The sequence below is a fragment of the Tachysurus fulvidraco genome, chromosome 17, assembly GCF_022655615.1.
Source record: "Tachysurus fulvidraco isolate hzauxx_2018 chromosome 17, HZAU_PFXX_2.0, whole genome shotgun sequence".
Classification (NCBI taxonomy): Eukaryota; Metazoa; Chordata; class Actinopteri; order Siluriformes; family Bagridae; genus Tachysurus; species Tachysurus fulvidraco.
In genome coordinates this window covers 20,283,888-20,300,551 of record NC_062534.1, presented here as the reverse complement: position 1 = coordinate 20,300,551, position 16,664 = coordinate 20,283,888, and the positions used below count along the sequence as shown (strand labels likewise).

At 36.4% G+C, this 16,664-nt stretch overlaps 2 protein-coding genes and 1 non-coding gene across 4 annotated transcripts; all 3 read left to right on the top strand.

The window, feature by feature from the left end:
* Positions 1-3,310: 3,310 nt before the first annotated feature.
* On the top strand, positions 3,311-3,474 carry LOC113636210. Its single transcript, XR_003438994.1, has one exon. It is a non-coding gene; the product is annotated as a U1 spliceosomal RNA (small nuclear RNA).
* A 2,059-nt stretch (positions 3,475-5,533) lies between these two features.
* fam185a (family with sequence similarity 185 member A) lies at positions 5,534-10,205 on the top strand. Of its 2 annotated transcripts, none has more exons than XM_027135225.2 (8): positions 5,534-6,212; positions 7,162-7,271; positions 7,362-7,454; positions 7,547-7,685; positions 8,407-8,448; positions 8,750-8,869; positions 9,198-9,329; positions 9,963-10,205. In XM_027135225.2, exons 1-8 carry the CDS (start codon positions 5,834-5,836, stop codon positions 10,073-10,075), a joined length of 1,128 nt encoding a protein of 375 aa, XP_026991026.1. In that variant the 5' UTR covers positions 5,534-5,833; the 3' UTR covers positions 10,076-10,205. The 2 variants fall into 2 exon arrangements, with proteins under 2 accessions (XP_026991026.1, XP_026991027.1); XM_027135226.2 differs by having other exon boundaries at positions 5,549-6,212; positions 8,780-8,869.
* A 1,571-nt stretch (positions 10,206-11,776) lies between these two features.
* Positions 11,777-16,127, top strand: armc10 (armadillo repeat containing 10). The gene is made up of 6 exons (XM_027136159.2): positions 11,777-12,157; positions 12,479-12,624; positions 12,761-12,895; positions 12,975-13,151; positions 13,252-13,323; positions 14,032-16,127. The coding sequence occupies exons 1-6, from the start codon at positions 11,896-11,898 to the stop codon at positions 14,281-14,283; spliced, it is 1,044 nt and encodes a 347-aa protein (XP_026991960.2). The 5' UTR covers positions 11,777-11,895; the 3' UTR covers positions 14,284-16,127.
* The last annotated feature ends 537 nt before the right edge of the window (positions 16,128-16,664 follow it).

Genomic DNA, 16,664 nt, shown 5'->3' with positions numbered 1-16,664 from the left:
TCTCTTCACACAGATGCACAAAAAACCTAACCATTTTAAAACATTACAGAGTGTACGAAAGTAATGAAAACTGTACAAACTGTAATGTTTTAAAATGGTTAGTTTTATGTGAAGAGAAGAAATAAAGTGACCTCTGTTCTATTGTACTCTATTCTAATGTATATGATTACATAAACCACAAGAAATTAGAATTGAAATAGCGCACGACAATTTGTGACCATTGAAGTCACCAAAATTGATTGGATTCAATTTTAGATTTAACTCCGACATACAGATTACACCAATACAACATTTAATTGACTGTATATTACAATCACACCCCAGTGTCACCCATATGAGGATGGGTTCCCCCTTGAGTCCGGTTCCTCTCAAGGTTTCTTCCTTTACCAATTTAAGGGAGTTTTTCCTTGCCACTGCTGCCTGAGTCACCTCAGACTTGCTCATAGGGGAATAAACACATACACACTGTGAACTATATACAACTAATAATAATCTAGAATTTTTATTCTGTTAATTCTTATTTCTTTTATTATTCGTTAATTCCTTTATCATTAATTATGTTTACCTTCTGCTCTGTGTTTATGTTCTGTAAAGCTGCTTTGAGACAATGTCTATTGTAAAAAGCGCTATACAAATAAACTTGAATTGAATTGAATTGAATACAGATTGCGATTAAACCATGCTGTGTTTCAGATATGTGTTGCGGGAACAGAATTTCAAGCAAATGACTTCTATCTTGAAGAGGTTGAGCAAACATTTCAACATCTGACATGACTGCTACCATGTGTTGTGTCTTGTTGAAAAATATAAAACTGCTATTTGTCCAATATTTTCCTGCACATTGATGAAGTCCCGGTTCAAAAGTGAGCCTGGAGCCTTTACCTAACAATGAATACCAATGATAGAAAAATAAAGCCATAAAATAGTGTAAAGTAGACAAGGGGCACTGTGAAGCTACAAACAACAGGTTAAATATGATATAATGTAAATCAATTAATCACAAAATATAATCAAATATGTCAGTGCAGAATCCAGTAACAGAGTTTAGCCACAGTACAGCAGAATTTGGATCCATGGCTGTGCACAGGGATGTGCAGATATAGGCCATGCCCCACTAGCTCCTTCAGACCTACAGACTACTTCAGCCAAAAATGTTACATTAAATTCTATTAAAATAAACTTCTCAATCATATCAATGCATTTTTAAATTGTTTCCAATGAAATTTACAAGTATGTGCAAGGTCAAATAGCTCCACCTTAACAGTTACTGATCAAACTGATCCCAAACCTGGATTTCTTACCACTCGTCTCATCTCCTTCAGAGTAACCAGTGTTGGACAGAAATTTCAGTAGAACTGCTTTTAAATGCCTGTGAAATACACTTCATATTTAATAATAAGCACTGACATTAGTGAGTATACAATGCCTCTATTGTTTAATCTATTGTTTAATAATGAGCTGCCATCTGACTTGAAGTGGTGACCAGCATTGTGAGCCTGTGTATTCGTTTATTGTACTTATTTTAAAAACACCATGGACATGTCATCATGAGGGCTTTACTTATTTGTCCTGCTCTATTGAATTAGACCCCTAGGGGCGCTGTTGCTGAGCTAATTGTTGATATGCAGTAGGTGAAATGCAATTTTCCTAAATTTCGAATGCCAGGATAAATAAGCAGAGAATTTGATGCTCGTTTTCAATTTCTCATCTCTTTTACACGTTAATAGTAAGAGTGACAAACAGTAAAACAGATATTGTTTCTATGATTTGAAATGTTTTTCTTATCTTATATATATATTAATTTATATTTTTCTAATTTTATCTTCAGAGGAATTTGGAACGCTGGCTCAAGATTGTCATTTAGATGTAAATTTAGTAAATTTGGGACTGGTAATAACGTTGTTCATGTTTTAATGACTTCGGATCGAGTTTATTGGTAAAAAACAAAAACAATAATAATTCAGCCTTTTTCTATATAATTTACTATAAATCAATTTAATATTTTTGGAAAACTTGCATACGGTTTGGTGATTCAGACTTATTATTGTGTTTAATTTGCTTGTTTTAAAAATTTGTGTCCATAATTAATCTTGTTTTCACCAAGAAAACCTGGTAACAGGTTTAACTCCGAGTAAAAAGAATATGTTAGTAATTTGGTCTTTCCCTTTCCCCACCTTACCCGAGATGTTTTCTTCTGCAATAACACATGTAACCACTGAGAGGCAGTGTTACACAATTCGAGTATAATGTTTTGATTTGTTTTTATTCCCCACATTTGTTTTGCTACGTGTTAACTGTTACAATTTAATGATTGTAATCCGGTTTTAATGTTTGATTTGTAACCCAGTTTGAGTTTTTTTGTATTCTCGTCTCTGATTGGTCGGTTTGTGAATTCATTATAGTTTCCCCTTTGTTTTGGTATTAAGGAACACTTAAATAGCTAATTTCAGCATTAACAATATATTTCCACAATTATTATTTATTATACTGTATTAAGGAACACTTAAATGAAACAGCTCTCTCTCTCTCTCTCTCTCTCTCTCTCTCTCTCTCTCTCTCTCTCTCTCTCTCTCTCTCTCTCTCTCGCTCTCTCTACTGTTAAAGGAACGTTATATTTATCTGATTTCCAAATCATGTGGCACAGATACATGTACGTGCTCGCTACGTGTTTTATAACTGAAGCTCTGTGTTTTATTTGTGATGTTTTTAACCTTTCTATATTCACAAATCACCGCAGAAACTGTGGTGTAACTTGCGTTTATAGATTATAGATCCACTTGTAATGACAAGTTTAAAGCAACTGTCCTGTCCAGTCTTTTATTTATGCGTTAATATGAACGAAAGCGGGATTTCTTGTAGAGAAGTTTATCTTTGATCTAACTGGCCACCTAACCTGCAAACCGAGTGGGCGGGGCGAAATAAAAAGGCTTTGAAAACATTAATAAAACTGTTAAATATTTTTTACTGTATATTCTGCTTACTGTATAACGATGGGCATTATTGTTTTGGACTGAATAATTTTAGTGTAAAGTGTATGTGTACCGATTAAACACACATTTTCCTGAACATTGTGGATCTCATTATGTATTCAGTAGCAATGCATCATGGGTAATGTTAAACTGTTTTGTTTCTTAATAAATAGTCCACCACACGACTTTATATGTAATAAATCTAACGTTATTTTTTCAGTATGTGTAGACTGCAGTGTTTTAGTACCAGATATTTATGTAATGATTATAGCACTGTTCTATACCATGATGGTAAACGGTGTGCTCGGTGGTGCAGTCTCTAGCTGCTGGAGGAGTAATTCATACTTACCTGGCAGGAGAGACACCATGATCAAGAAGGTGGTTCACTCAAGGCGAGACTCAGCCATTGCACCTGGGCTTTGTTGACCTTTGTGAATTCCCCAAATGCGGGAATCTCAACTGCATAATTTGTGGTAGTGGGGGACTGCGTTCGCGCTCTCCCCTGATATTCAGTACTAAAGTTAGATTCACTCAATATGATGGTTTTTAAACCGCAGGCACTTATTGAGAGGGATTTCAGTACAAAATAGCAAATACTGGGTAGGCGTGGCTTATTTGATAACGTAGCCATAGTCGTAGTTTTTGTCTGCTTACTATTTTTTATAAGATAAATCTGTATGTTTGTTTAGTTCTTCATAGTGTCCTGTTTATTTGGAAAGAAATCGTTTTTCCAGGACCTTCGGAGCAGAAGGTTTGACGACACCTGATATGCACACTCATATTTGCGTTTGGAACATCCTAGTCCAGATTTAGTCCCCCTTTTCTGTTATAATAGACCCCACTCTTCTGGGAAAGCTTTCCACTAGATTTTGGAGTGTCTGTGGGGATTTGTGTTCATTCATCTACAACAACATTACAAGAGCTACAAGATCAGACACTGATGTCAGGTCATGAGGCCTGAGGCTTATTTAGTGTTCAGTTCATCCTAAATGTGTTCATTGTGGTTCAGTTCAGAGCTTAATGCAGGGCACATAATTACTTTACTCACAGAAAAACACACAGACTACTTAAAAGACATATAAATGTTAATGACCATACTTACAATTTAACAGTTTTCTTTTAATTTGAAAGTAAATCCTATTAGTTTTATATTTACTTATAGATTTAAATTCAAACTCTGCAATTCTGCATACAGATTTAGCAATTTTTTGGACGTGTGTGAAAGAAAAATACTTGGGTAAGTTACAGTGAAGCATATAAAACTAGGAAAAGCAGTACTTTAAACCTCTGCTTGATTATTCCATCTTCACCCCACAGAAAGGTGAAATGAATAAAAAAAACATCTTGTGTTACAAATTAACTTTGATTTCCATTATACCGTGTTAATTGTCTTTTACTAAAACAGAATCTTTACAGCAAGAAATCTAAAATATCACTTTCTAAAGACGGTGATTTCTCAGGGTGATGATTGTGCTAATGTTCACATGTGAATGCTCTTGTGGATGAAAAAACGTGCTCACAAACATTTGGTTATATTATTTATTTATAAATAACCACCCAAAATTTAGTCAAATTAATGTTTTATGTTAAGCCATAATACTCAGTTGAACTATAATAAAACCAATACAAAAAAACAACACATTAGCAGTGTCACTGTATTAATAATGTTTTATTAGTACTTTACTAATATCCTTCTCTGACCACTTAACACTTGAACAATTAACATACATCTTATGAACACCTAACATACACAGAACAACCCTATTCTTACATTGTTTACAAGTACTCATTTATATTTTAATTTGCACATCTATACTTCAATTTGCACATTTATATTTCAATTTGCACATTCTTTTTTTCCACTGTACATACAACTGTCTATTATATATGTGTTTATTTCTTATCATTGCCATTCTGTTGACACTGTGGAGCTCCTGTACTAGAACAAATTCCTCGTATGTGAAAACATACTTGGCAATAAAGAAATACTTTTCTGATTCTGATTCTGACTCTGTACCTGTTTTTTCCTTATTTATAGCATTGAATAATGTGAAATATCTCCCACTGTATGACCGCACAGATTATACCAATGGCGAAAGTTTGATTTTGACATTGGTGGGGACATAATTTATTTGACATTGGTGGGGACAACATTCCCCGTGTTTTGTGCATAAAACTGTTGTTATAAGAATACTTTCTTCCTCACATACCGGTAACCTGCATAATCACGTTGCATATTGCTTCATACAACGGAATATAGCTGCAGCCGACCTCAACACATTAGCGAGAAAGACAAAGCCAATCAAACAGCGACGTGGGTTAGAGAGGTGGGACTTTAAAAAGGCAAAGGCCAATCATTTTAGAGAGGCGGGATTCATTGCAGGGGGTAAACCGTTTGTGTTCCACTAGTTGCGCTATTTTTTACAGAAAGCCTTTGTAAAATATTTTCATGTTATTTAATGATTCCTGGATAAATGTCAAATGAAATAAGTAAAAAAGTACAAGACAGACGGATATCAGTGGTTATGTATAAATATATATAGGCTTGGTCGAATTATTGCTAGGGACAATTGAGTGTTCCATGGATATTCCCTACCCAAATCGACGCCCTTGGATTATACCATAAGAATTTAACTTTATACAACTTTTTAAAAGCGTTCTTTATGCACACAAAATTTTTTAAACTCGAGATTGTTTTAAAGCGTTAACGCATGCGCGGTAAAGATCAAGCGGCATCGTTACCACGTAACGGCGCATGCGCGTTTCGTATCAGCTAAAGGTCGTGAAATGGGACTCGCCGCCGTGTGTTTATAAACGGATTACAACCTCACCACAAGTTTAGAAGTGCTGTTCAACGTTTGATAATGAGACGCGGTTTGTTTTACGGAATTACCGGTTTGAAACATCCTCGAGAATGTATAAGGTCTCGTGTTTTTCGGGTGTTTCGGTGTTTTTCGGATGCCGCTCTGGAGCCATTGAAACAGTGGACTTTCACAGTCAGTCCTTTTAGTAAAATTAATGTCAATGTGCACTGTAATGTCTCAGTACAGCCCCTGGATGCACACACGTGTCCTGGAGCGGACCGAGTGTTTGTGGATGTACGTGGGCGCAGCGGTGATGACGTCACTGCCCACGAGACGCTTCAGGTTCATTATAATAAACAAACCAAGGAGCTACAAGTCATCAGCGACCAGGCTGTCAACACTAATCTGTTTATAGATATCACATCTCCCGTTAACAGTGGTGTGTGGATTCTACGTTTCTTTTAAGATGTCTACGAGATGTGGTGTATTATTAGGATAAATCCCTTTCACGAGTTGATCCTGATGAATATTCATTAATTCGTTCATTTGTTCATTTATTCATTCATTCATTAAATAGTCAGGGTTCTACTGGATCTAGGAGGAACACTGAATCCTCTCTGAATGAGACACACAAACATGCACACCTACATTCAGAAATAAAGTATGTTTAAAAGTATGTTTCTTTTGGGTGGAACCATTAAGGCTATTTTTTGTTTTGTTAGTATGTATATTTTACCTGGAACCCTTTGAAAATAATTGACACATTTAGCTTGGGTAAATAGGCTCATAAACAGCTTCTAGTAGCTTTTCTAGTAGACCTTGGTAGGACAAGATTAGCTTGATCAGGAGATGAGCAGGTGGTGTGCATTTAAGCCAATGATTGATGATGTTTTGGTTTTACATGTCTTCTTTGTTTGAATCCTGTCTATAAAATCTTGATGTAATCAATGATTGGGGCTCTTCGTCTCTAATGCTACAGGAAGAGCACAATGTTCAGCAGCAGTACAAATAAATCATGAACCTTTTTACTCTTGCACGTGTACTACTAGTGTGAATCTCTCAAAACTCAAACTTCCACAACAGCGTGTATAGCCTAGTTTATTTAAAGTCATTTGTGTACCTACAAACTGTTTTGGGAGTTGGGAGGAAAGCAGAGAACGCACAGGAAACCCCTGCAGACACAGGAGAACCCGTAAAGGGTCACACAGGCAGTAACAAGTGCTCCAGGAATAATGCTACATTTGGCACTATAGGACTGTGCTATTATCTATGGAATAACAATGTTATTAATTATTAATTAATAGTTAATTATGGTTTCTATTCAATATTTTTCTATTTCTAGATCATCAGTTCTGGTCAATTTGTATAAAGTTTATTTGTCTCCGCAGACCTTTGTGTTGTTAGTCGTGGAAATGGCAGTGTAAAGATCCAGAACATGGAAAATGATCTGTGTCAGGTACAGATAGAAAAAGGTCACTGCATCCTTCAGTCAGTCAAGGTAATATTTCTTGAATCTTCATGCTAGATAAGTATGTAGTATACTTTATTACATCTGTAGTATTCACAGCTCTTAATTTCTGATTTTTAGAGTCACAAAGTGCAGGTACGGTCTAGCGGAGGTAACATCACTGGTTTGGGCACTATCCATGGAGATGTGGAGATAATCACTGCAGGACCTAGTGTAAAGAACTCAACTTTTCAAACATACTGTATTCTACATGTATTTTACAATTTCTCAGCATTTAATGATGACATAATTTCTAAATTTTCCAGAGAGTCGATATTAAGAAGGTGCAGGGAACATCCATGAATATGTCCACAGAACACGGTCCACTAAATGTGAAAGCCGTTTATGCTGAGTCTAGTGCTGTGGCTTCTTGTTCGGGAGAAATCCATATTGGGCATGTGCACGGTAAGAACGAGAGGGATCCAGATCGTTTCATTTTAAAGCCATTTACAAGAAATTGCTAAACAACAACTCTGTCTCGTGTACCTTATACACTGGGTTATAGCAACACAGAAAAATCTATAAGGAGGATGACCTATAAGGTCACGTAGATGTTTATTAACATTTATGAAAGCAGTCTATGTCAGTGCTGTGTAACACTCGGTTTTCGAACACAGGAGAGCCTTCGGGAGCTTTCGGTAGAAACTAGGGGCTACTTTAGTTGTTGAACTGTGCTGTTGAATGGCATGGTCCATCATGTGCTATTGAGTAAATCAAGCAAACTCCACTGTATTCAGAGGAGCTTGAGGTTTTTCAAAATTCCTGCAGATGTTCTGTGTTTTTGGGCTGAGACTGAGATTTGACACAGCTCCCATTGATTTACGTGCAAGTATGAGTACAGAAAGGAATTACATATGTGTATTCACAAGTAAGCATTTAAAAGAAAAATCTTGTGATCTTGTATATTCTGTGAAGCAATTCCATCAAAAAAAAAAAAAGTTCTGCATGCAGCAACCCAAAAAATTCATAATGGAATAAAATATAAAGTAAACTAAATTTGGCAGAAATACGCTCCTGGAGGGATTGACTGTCCATATTAATTAAATTGTAATAATATATTATTACTAGTAGTAATATTAGTAATAAAAATTATATATTTGAAGTGTGTGCTCTGATTATTAAACAGGTGAAGCATTTGTGAAGAGTGACACAGGAGATATCATCATAGGTATGTCTTTTCTGGACAATTCTTCAACTGGATTTGCACAGCATATACATCATATTATAACTTCACACATCTGCACTTTAATCATAATAGTCATACTGTTCTGCCACTAAAATATATTCATATAGTTTTATATATAGATAGTTACTATATTCTCATATTCTGTATGTTCTCTATACTTGTACAGGTAAATTATATTCTTATACTGAAAAAGCATTTCAATGCATGTCATACCATCTATGGTTGTATATGTGAATAATAAAAATGTTTAATTTGCTGTCTGACATTGATTAATGCTTTACAGTCATAAAGAACATTTCTCTGATCCTGACAGACAGCTCTAGCAGTGTCCTGACAGCACGCTCTGATTCTGGAAACATTGATGCCCATGTGAGCCAAACAGCAGAGCTTCATACAAAGCAAGGTATTTTAAAACACCAGTATTTATTATATTGAAAACTCTGTAATTTATCTTCTAGATTTGTTAACTCCTTCTAGACAAGGTGGTTTTAAACCTCACACTGATTTGATACTAGCGACCTTAGAATGTATAATGTAAAGCTTCATAATTACTGTGTTATTTAACAAAAAAAAGGAATCATAAAACTATATTCAATGGAAAGTGTGCATCGATAATATTTTTTCATTATCATCTATGATTTTGCATAATAACATAAGAAAATAATGTAAAGAATTACAGAGATTAGTTCGTTTCCTAAACAGCTTTCTCTTTCCCTGTTACATCTATTAAGGTTCTGTGAGCGTCCGTGTGCCGTCCACTTTGAAAGCCTGGGTTCGGTTGTGTGGAATGACAGTGGATGCTAGTTCAGAGATTGCTCAGAAAACACTAATCGAATCATCAGAGGGAAAAACTGTACTAACTGGTGAGCAGCTTCTTTAAACTAACCACAAATCTAACTAAGCAAGGTCACACTCGTGACAGACAGTGATAACACAAGAACATTTATAATAATCTGTCTATTGTTGACTAACATCTGATGTCAATCCAAACAGTGTGCTCATGTATGTGTAATCAAAGGCTTTATTTTGTCACATACACATATACATATATCACAGGAAGGTACAGTCAAAGTACAATGTCAGCAATGACCTTGCTCAACTGTGGCAGCTTGGTAGTGATTGGGGCTTTCTTATCAGTAACCCAAAACCTTTCCAACAACTGGAAAGCTTTTCTAGTTCTGTGAACTATGTTTTACAGATGCCACTATGCCACTTGTATAAAGGTGAATAACAATGTCCTTTGACCAGAAAAGGCTCTTGGTTGTGGAACTAAACCTATAATATGACCAGTGAAGTAAATGCTAGTGCACGGGTCAAAGGGCAGTCACATTTTTTTTTTACATTTTTGTATCCCAAAAATAAAAAAGTGGGTCTTCTAAGAACAAATAAAGAAAGAAAACACTATAAACCAGCATGTGTGGAAAATTAGATGAATGTCAGTCATTGTACTCATTGTCTGCTACTACAGTAACAGTATTGTATTGGTCTTTGTTCAGGGCCGCTGAATGGTGGCACTCAGGAGGACTGCTGGATTAGTGCCACTGCTGACAGAGGCGCTGTGAACATCAAGACCCAAAGCTGGTTTGAAACGCTTAAACTGGGGAGTTGAATGAGGATTCACCATTAAATTCAACATATGCGATATTATGTATGATTTTATTTCTGGTTTTATTATGTATAAAGTGTATTATTTCTGTTTATAGAGATTTCAGGAAATAAATCACAAATATATCACACTCTCTGACATGCAGTTTATTTATTAATATGTTTTACCTCATATATGTTAAGAAAAAGTCATAACAGGTATGTGTGGTGGCACAGAGGTGGCACTGCTGCCTCTGCTCCAGTGTCTCAGCTCTGGTGTACCCAATCACAAAAGTACTGTAGGTGGATTGGCTTCTCTAATTTGATCCTTGTTAATGGTGCTGCTGCGTTTACTGCAGCACTGGTTGTACGGTCACTTATTTTTCTTTGTGTGTGGTTCCCTCCATGCATCACACACTGTCTTTTTTATTTCTGTAGAACATATAAACTGTTTTTGTATTGATAATCTTGTGCTTAGATGTACTTTTACTTGTATTGACTTTTTATACATCATATATTGTGTCTGCCCTTTTACATCCTCTGCACCTGGGTCTCACTTTTCCCGTGAGTCATCCAGACCCAGCACACCAACTATGTCATCTTCTGGCACGCTTAGCAATTAACTTAACAGCACTGGTGAAGCTTCTTACTTCTACACTCCGCCTTTTCTCCTCCTCCGTTCTACACACATCCTGCTAGCTGTGACTGTGGCTCACGCTTCTACTCAGACTGAGATGGCCTACTTTCATCCATCTCCTCCAGCAATGATTAATCCTAACCAAAGAGTAATCCTAATACTCTTACTTCCAGTGAAGATGACGCGTCTGATTCCGAGTCTGGTTAATAAACCATGGCTAGTCCCACTGATTATTGGGCTACCATTCCTGTACTATCCTTTCCGCCATTATTCACACAGTCACCGTGATCAGCCCTGGGTGCGGCCCAGCCCCCTATTTCTTTATTAAACCGTATTTTGCACCAAATTCTGTATAAAGTGTGTTTATTTCCATTCCCACAGTGCCTTGTGGTGGACTGATATCACAAGATAAAGTGTACAGATAGCAGTATGAGTCTGATTGCACTTGTGAATGTGAATGTTGCCATCTCATAGTCTCTGCTCTTCTTAAAATGAAATTTAATGTGTTTCAAGTTGTTTCCCCACAGAGAGGAAGCATTTGCTTAGCTTATAGCGACTCACTGTGGACAAATGAGAGATTGCAATTTGCTGATGATGTTTAAAGATAAATGTATTACTATTATTATTATTATTATTATTATTAGTAGTAGTAGTAGTAGTAGTAGTAGTAGTAGTAGTAGAAGTAGTAGTAGTAGTATATTATTTAATCCTAAAGGAAATGTAAATATTACAAATAGAATATATGATGTATTACACACACTTACATGGCACACAATAAGTTTTATTTTTTTTATGTCTTTTAACATTTATAAAAGTACTAAAACGCTGCGTTTTGTGTGTCCTATTCTCTCTGGCTTAACAATAATCCAGTTTTGCTTAAATAAATCCTTTTAACATCTCTGTTCTATTTATACAACGTTGAGACGCAACCCGAAAAACTCCGTGAAACGTTTTGATTGGCCACTGATGCAAGCCGTTGAAATGGGCTCGATTTCAAACCGCCCTTTACTCCCTTTCTAAGAGCACTACAAGTGATTTAAAGTAACGTCTTTTGCATCCTAAGTAGTGCACTATGCTTTGACAGAGACAGAAGATTAAAATTCAGCCATTGAGTTTTACTGTTGCGAGAAACAAGTGCGCGTTTACCAGGCATGGATCGTCGAAAAAGCTGTTTATATGTTTATATAAGTGGAATTTAAAGCTTGTTGATGAAATATTACACTTGTTTTATGATGGGAGAGGAGGGGGTATTACAAAAGCTGGGTAATATGAAGGCTTTTTTGGGCATCGTAGCAGGAGCAGGAGCTTCGTATGGACTGTACAAAATGTTACTGCGCGCCTGCAGAGAAGATCCAGAGATAAAGAAAATAAAGGCGAAAGAAAGTGTGAATATACAGCCAGGAAGTCTGATGGCCAAAGTGTCTGGATTTAATGTTGTTAGTGGGAATATGAACACAGAGGTCGCATCAGGTAAGTCAAAATAATGACAACATGCTGGGGTCTAAATCACAGGTTTCCTGCTCTGGACCTGGAAAACTTCCTGTTTTCCTGGTTTTCTGTTTTTTCATGTTCTTTCGTGTTTTTCCAGGGTTGGGAATCTGTACTAAAAGCATATATCTATTATATTTACTCATACAGGTTTTACCTAGAAGATCTAATAATGATTATTAATTAGTGCTTTACAGGAATATTCCATCCTGAGACACGTTAAATTGGTTGGTAAGTTTTCCAGGATGAACAACTTGTTGTGTTGATAGAATCCCTATTTTTTTTCCGTCCTGTTCCTCTAAGGTGAAATTTTCTCCAAATCCCCCAGCAGTCTGGAGCCTCGACATCTCAGTGTGCTTCTCTCTGTCCTACAGAGCAGCCCAAGCCCTACAGAGAGAAAACAAGTCCTTATCACTTTAGGAAATGCTGCAGCGTTTACAGTGAACCAGGTATGTGATATCTGTACATTTACTACATTGGATAGATCTTTGTGGTGGTCATTTCATTCTCATGTAATAAATGACTGATAACGGTGTTATGGTGATCGACCATAATGATCTTAGCCGAACATTTTCCTCTTTCCAGGATCTTCTTCGTGAATTTGGAGGTCTTCACATCATCTCTAGCTTTCTTTCAGACCCTGAACCTGATGTCAGAGTGCAGACTCTTAATGCCTTAAATAACCTGAGCATGAATATCTGCAATCAAGAGCAGCTGAAGGTTTGTTTTAGAGTTTTACCACATCCTTATTATGAAGGTTAGCGCGCAGCACTCCAATGATCTCCGATCTCCTGTTCAGATCTATGTTCCATCAGTGCTGGAGCTGATTGAGATGTCTCCCGTGAACTCGGACCTTCAGCTGGCAGCACTGAGGTTACTGACAAATCTGACTGTCACAGATAATCATCAGCATTTACTGAAGAACTCCATCACACTCCTCCTGTCACTGCTTGTAGTGAGCAACAGCGTGCTTCAGGTGCTTTATATGAGATGCTTTTTGCATTATTGTTTTGTATGTTGATCCCACGGAGCATACTGGTTTATGTATCTCGTTCTTTTCACCTCTTTGTGTGCAGATCCAGGTTTTGAAGGTCCTAGTCAATTTATCATCTAATCCAGACTTAATGGACGACATAGTACAAGCCCAGGTGAAGTATGGCTGAAATTTTATGAAATAAACAGATTGTTATTGAATTGGTTATATGATGATTATTATTAATAATTATTAATTATCAACACAATTAGAAATAATTTTTTTCCCATTTAAAACACACAAAAAAGTATATGTATAAAGTTGACTTCGAAAGTGATACATAGTATTTTGTGATCTCACAATATATCCTCTCTGGCTTTGGACCAATCATTGCCTCAGTATGAAAATTAATAAATGATAACAACCGATCTAGTTTTCGAGCTCTTTCTTACATAGCTAAAGTTGTACGGACTCTGTATTGTCAGTTTTGAGGACATATTTCTTAGAAATAACAATGAATATCAGTGTTAATTTATTTAATAAATTATTAACTGGTATTAACGTTAATCTTACTATGTATTTTTTATTATTGTAAAATGTTAACTATTTATATTTGCACAAGTGTACACTTGAGGAAGGAATACTCTATGAGACCATTATATTATAGTTATATAATGTAATGTTTTCATAGTATAGTTATATTATATTAAAGTATTTTTTTAAATGAGGATCACATTAAGCAAGATAAATGTAGAACTCTTTATGAGGATTTTTTTCAGAGGGACTGTATATAACTAATAATAATATACTGAAAAATAAATGACAAAACAAAGAAATGTCTATTAACTGCAGTTTTGTTTTATTTGGGATTTGAATTGTACAGGCTCCTGCTTCCCTGGTGCTCCTCTATGATTGCTGCACAAGCCCAGAAGTGCTTCTTCGCCTTCTGGTCTTCATTGGGAACCTGCGGGCTTGGAGGCCGTCTGCACAGGTGGCAGAAATGCTGAGGAGGCGACCGGACTCTCTCTACTGCGTGCTGCTAGACAGCTTCTCCCAGATACACAGCAGACTCCCGCTGCTCCTCTCTCACCCTGACGAAGAGATCAGAGCTCAGGTGGTGCGGCTTCTTGCTTAAACTTGGCGCAGGACTCCACCCTGATCTGCATCGGACATGCTGTGTTAAAGGTCCAGTCTCATCTGGCCTGTGCACTTAGACATACAGCTGTACGATTGCTTCTCGTGATTCAGACTTTGATGGATGCAAATATTTGATGAAATAGTGGACAACTACTTATGTCAATATTAATTTTAAGGATTTGTGCAACATTTTAAACCTAAACTCTATCTACTGTATAAAGGTTTCTCGATACCGGTAAAGGGGTTCTACATTTTACTGAATCCTTTTCTACAGAAAAGTTATTGTTTTCCAACAGCAAAAACCAAAGAACCCCTAAAAACCTTTTTTCTGTGATTAAAGTGGCTTGACACATTTCCATATTGAGCGAAAGAACACAAGATTTGTTTACTTGAATCACACTTCAATAAAAAACTAAAGATCAGTCATATTCTGAAAATAAGCATTTAAAAATATGTTTATATAATGCAAAATCAATCTATACCAATTGTATTAATAGGTTTAGCTCTTAGGATGAGAGAGACTTGATAGAAAGCTTATAAAGTTTGGTGTAGCCACAAATTCTCCTTTATAAAAATAGTTCTATGGGGATAAATTGTACAGGTTTAAAACTTCATTTCCAAATATCAAAGTATTTTACAAAAATACATATGCATAAACATTTTTCCACTTACAGTTAAGGTGTCAAAGCGCTGCAGTATTCCCTTAAAATACGTTTAATATCGGTTATCAGAAAAGATTCTATACATCTGAAATTGAAGCCACTCCTTTTTTTTTCACTATTCACTCCTTTGTGCCTTCATCCCTCCTGGAAGGCAGAAAAGGAAATGAACATGGTGAACATGAACATGAAATGAACAATGAAAAACAATGAAAGTAAATAACAGACTGACTCTATATTTATATACATACAGGTGACAAATTAAAGGGGAAAAAACAATGTTTTTTTATGCCGTAGAGGGCATTTATTTGTCGCCTTTGAGGACAGAGTCACTACAAATTGTTCTTTTCTGCAATGAAACCTTTCTATCCTGATGTGCGTGGTCTCTTGCAGGATGACCACCTCCACCTGAATGCTTATTGGAATGGTTTAATACAGATGCAGGCTATGGGTTTCTGAGTCACTAGATCTCAACACTACTGGAACACCTTTGCGTGAATTCAGACCCATTTAATACCCCAAAGGATTCTATTGAGGAAGACTAGTGTTCATATTATTCAATAGACTTCCAGTGACTTAAAGGCGCATTGAAGCAGTTCCAGTGACTTGCATTTTTCCATTTAATTTGTCGGTTGTCTGAGAATATAACGTTACGTCCTCAGGCTAGTTTCAGTGTATAGTGTGTGCTCAGTGAATGCCTCCTAAAAGGTGCCCCACCTTTGTCACATATCAAGCTGCTAGTGCCAAAAACCTTTTCTAACCAACGAGTGAGTGTTTCACTCCAGCTGGTCTCGTACACACCAAGTGCTTCATGTATTTTTGTGCTTTTTAGCTAATTATGTATTGCAAAATTAATATATGCTTGAAATGTCTGTTATGGACAAAAGATGCACTTTGGCAGTTTGATTTCTCGAGTGCTGTGTATTTTTCTGCATGTATTTGTGGTGCAGTGCAAATGTTTTCCTGCTTATGTGTTCTCTAACTCTTACATTAAGCCAGGTTTAATTTTACTGTAACTGGGGAAAATATCAGTAATGTGAACATGTCTATGAATTGTATCATAGTTGTGTGAAATTTGTTGATTGGTTGTTCTGTGATCTTTTCAGAGTAGCATAAGGTAACTGTCACTGCTTTTAATGTTTGAATGAAAAACATTGAAATAAATTATTTTATTTTGGATAGCTATAATTTATGCATCTTTATTTTTGAAATCCTCAAGCACGTAATAGCTAATAACATAATGCATATGCACATATATCTGGAAACTTAATAACTTAAAACACCAAAAAACACCCAACGCATCTAGCTTTGTAACTACATTCCTTAGAACTTTTACCAGCTACCTCAGGTCGCTGTGTTTTGCTGTTTCTTTTTGTGTGGCTTTCTTCCAGGTTCTCCCATCTCACAAAAACATACTAGTGGGTTGGCTACTTAAAAATCATCCATTGTGTGTGTGTGTGTGTGTGTGTGTGTGTGTGTGTGTGTGTGTGTGTGTGTGTGTGTGTGTTTGAAAGAGAGGGAAAGAGAGATGACCTGCAGACTGTTCCTGAAAGGTTCTGAATCCACTGTGCCTTTGGCCAGGATAAAGAAGATGAATTAATGTAAGTAAACAATTACTGGTTGTACCCAACTGACAGGATTGAGATTTGGGCCTAGGATTTTGCAAGATCATGCAAATATTGCAGTAGTGGGTCAGTAGGAGGAACGCATGCAGTGTGCG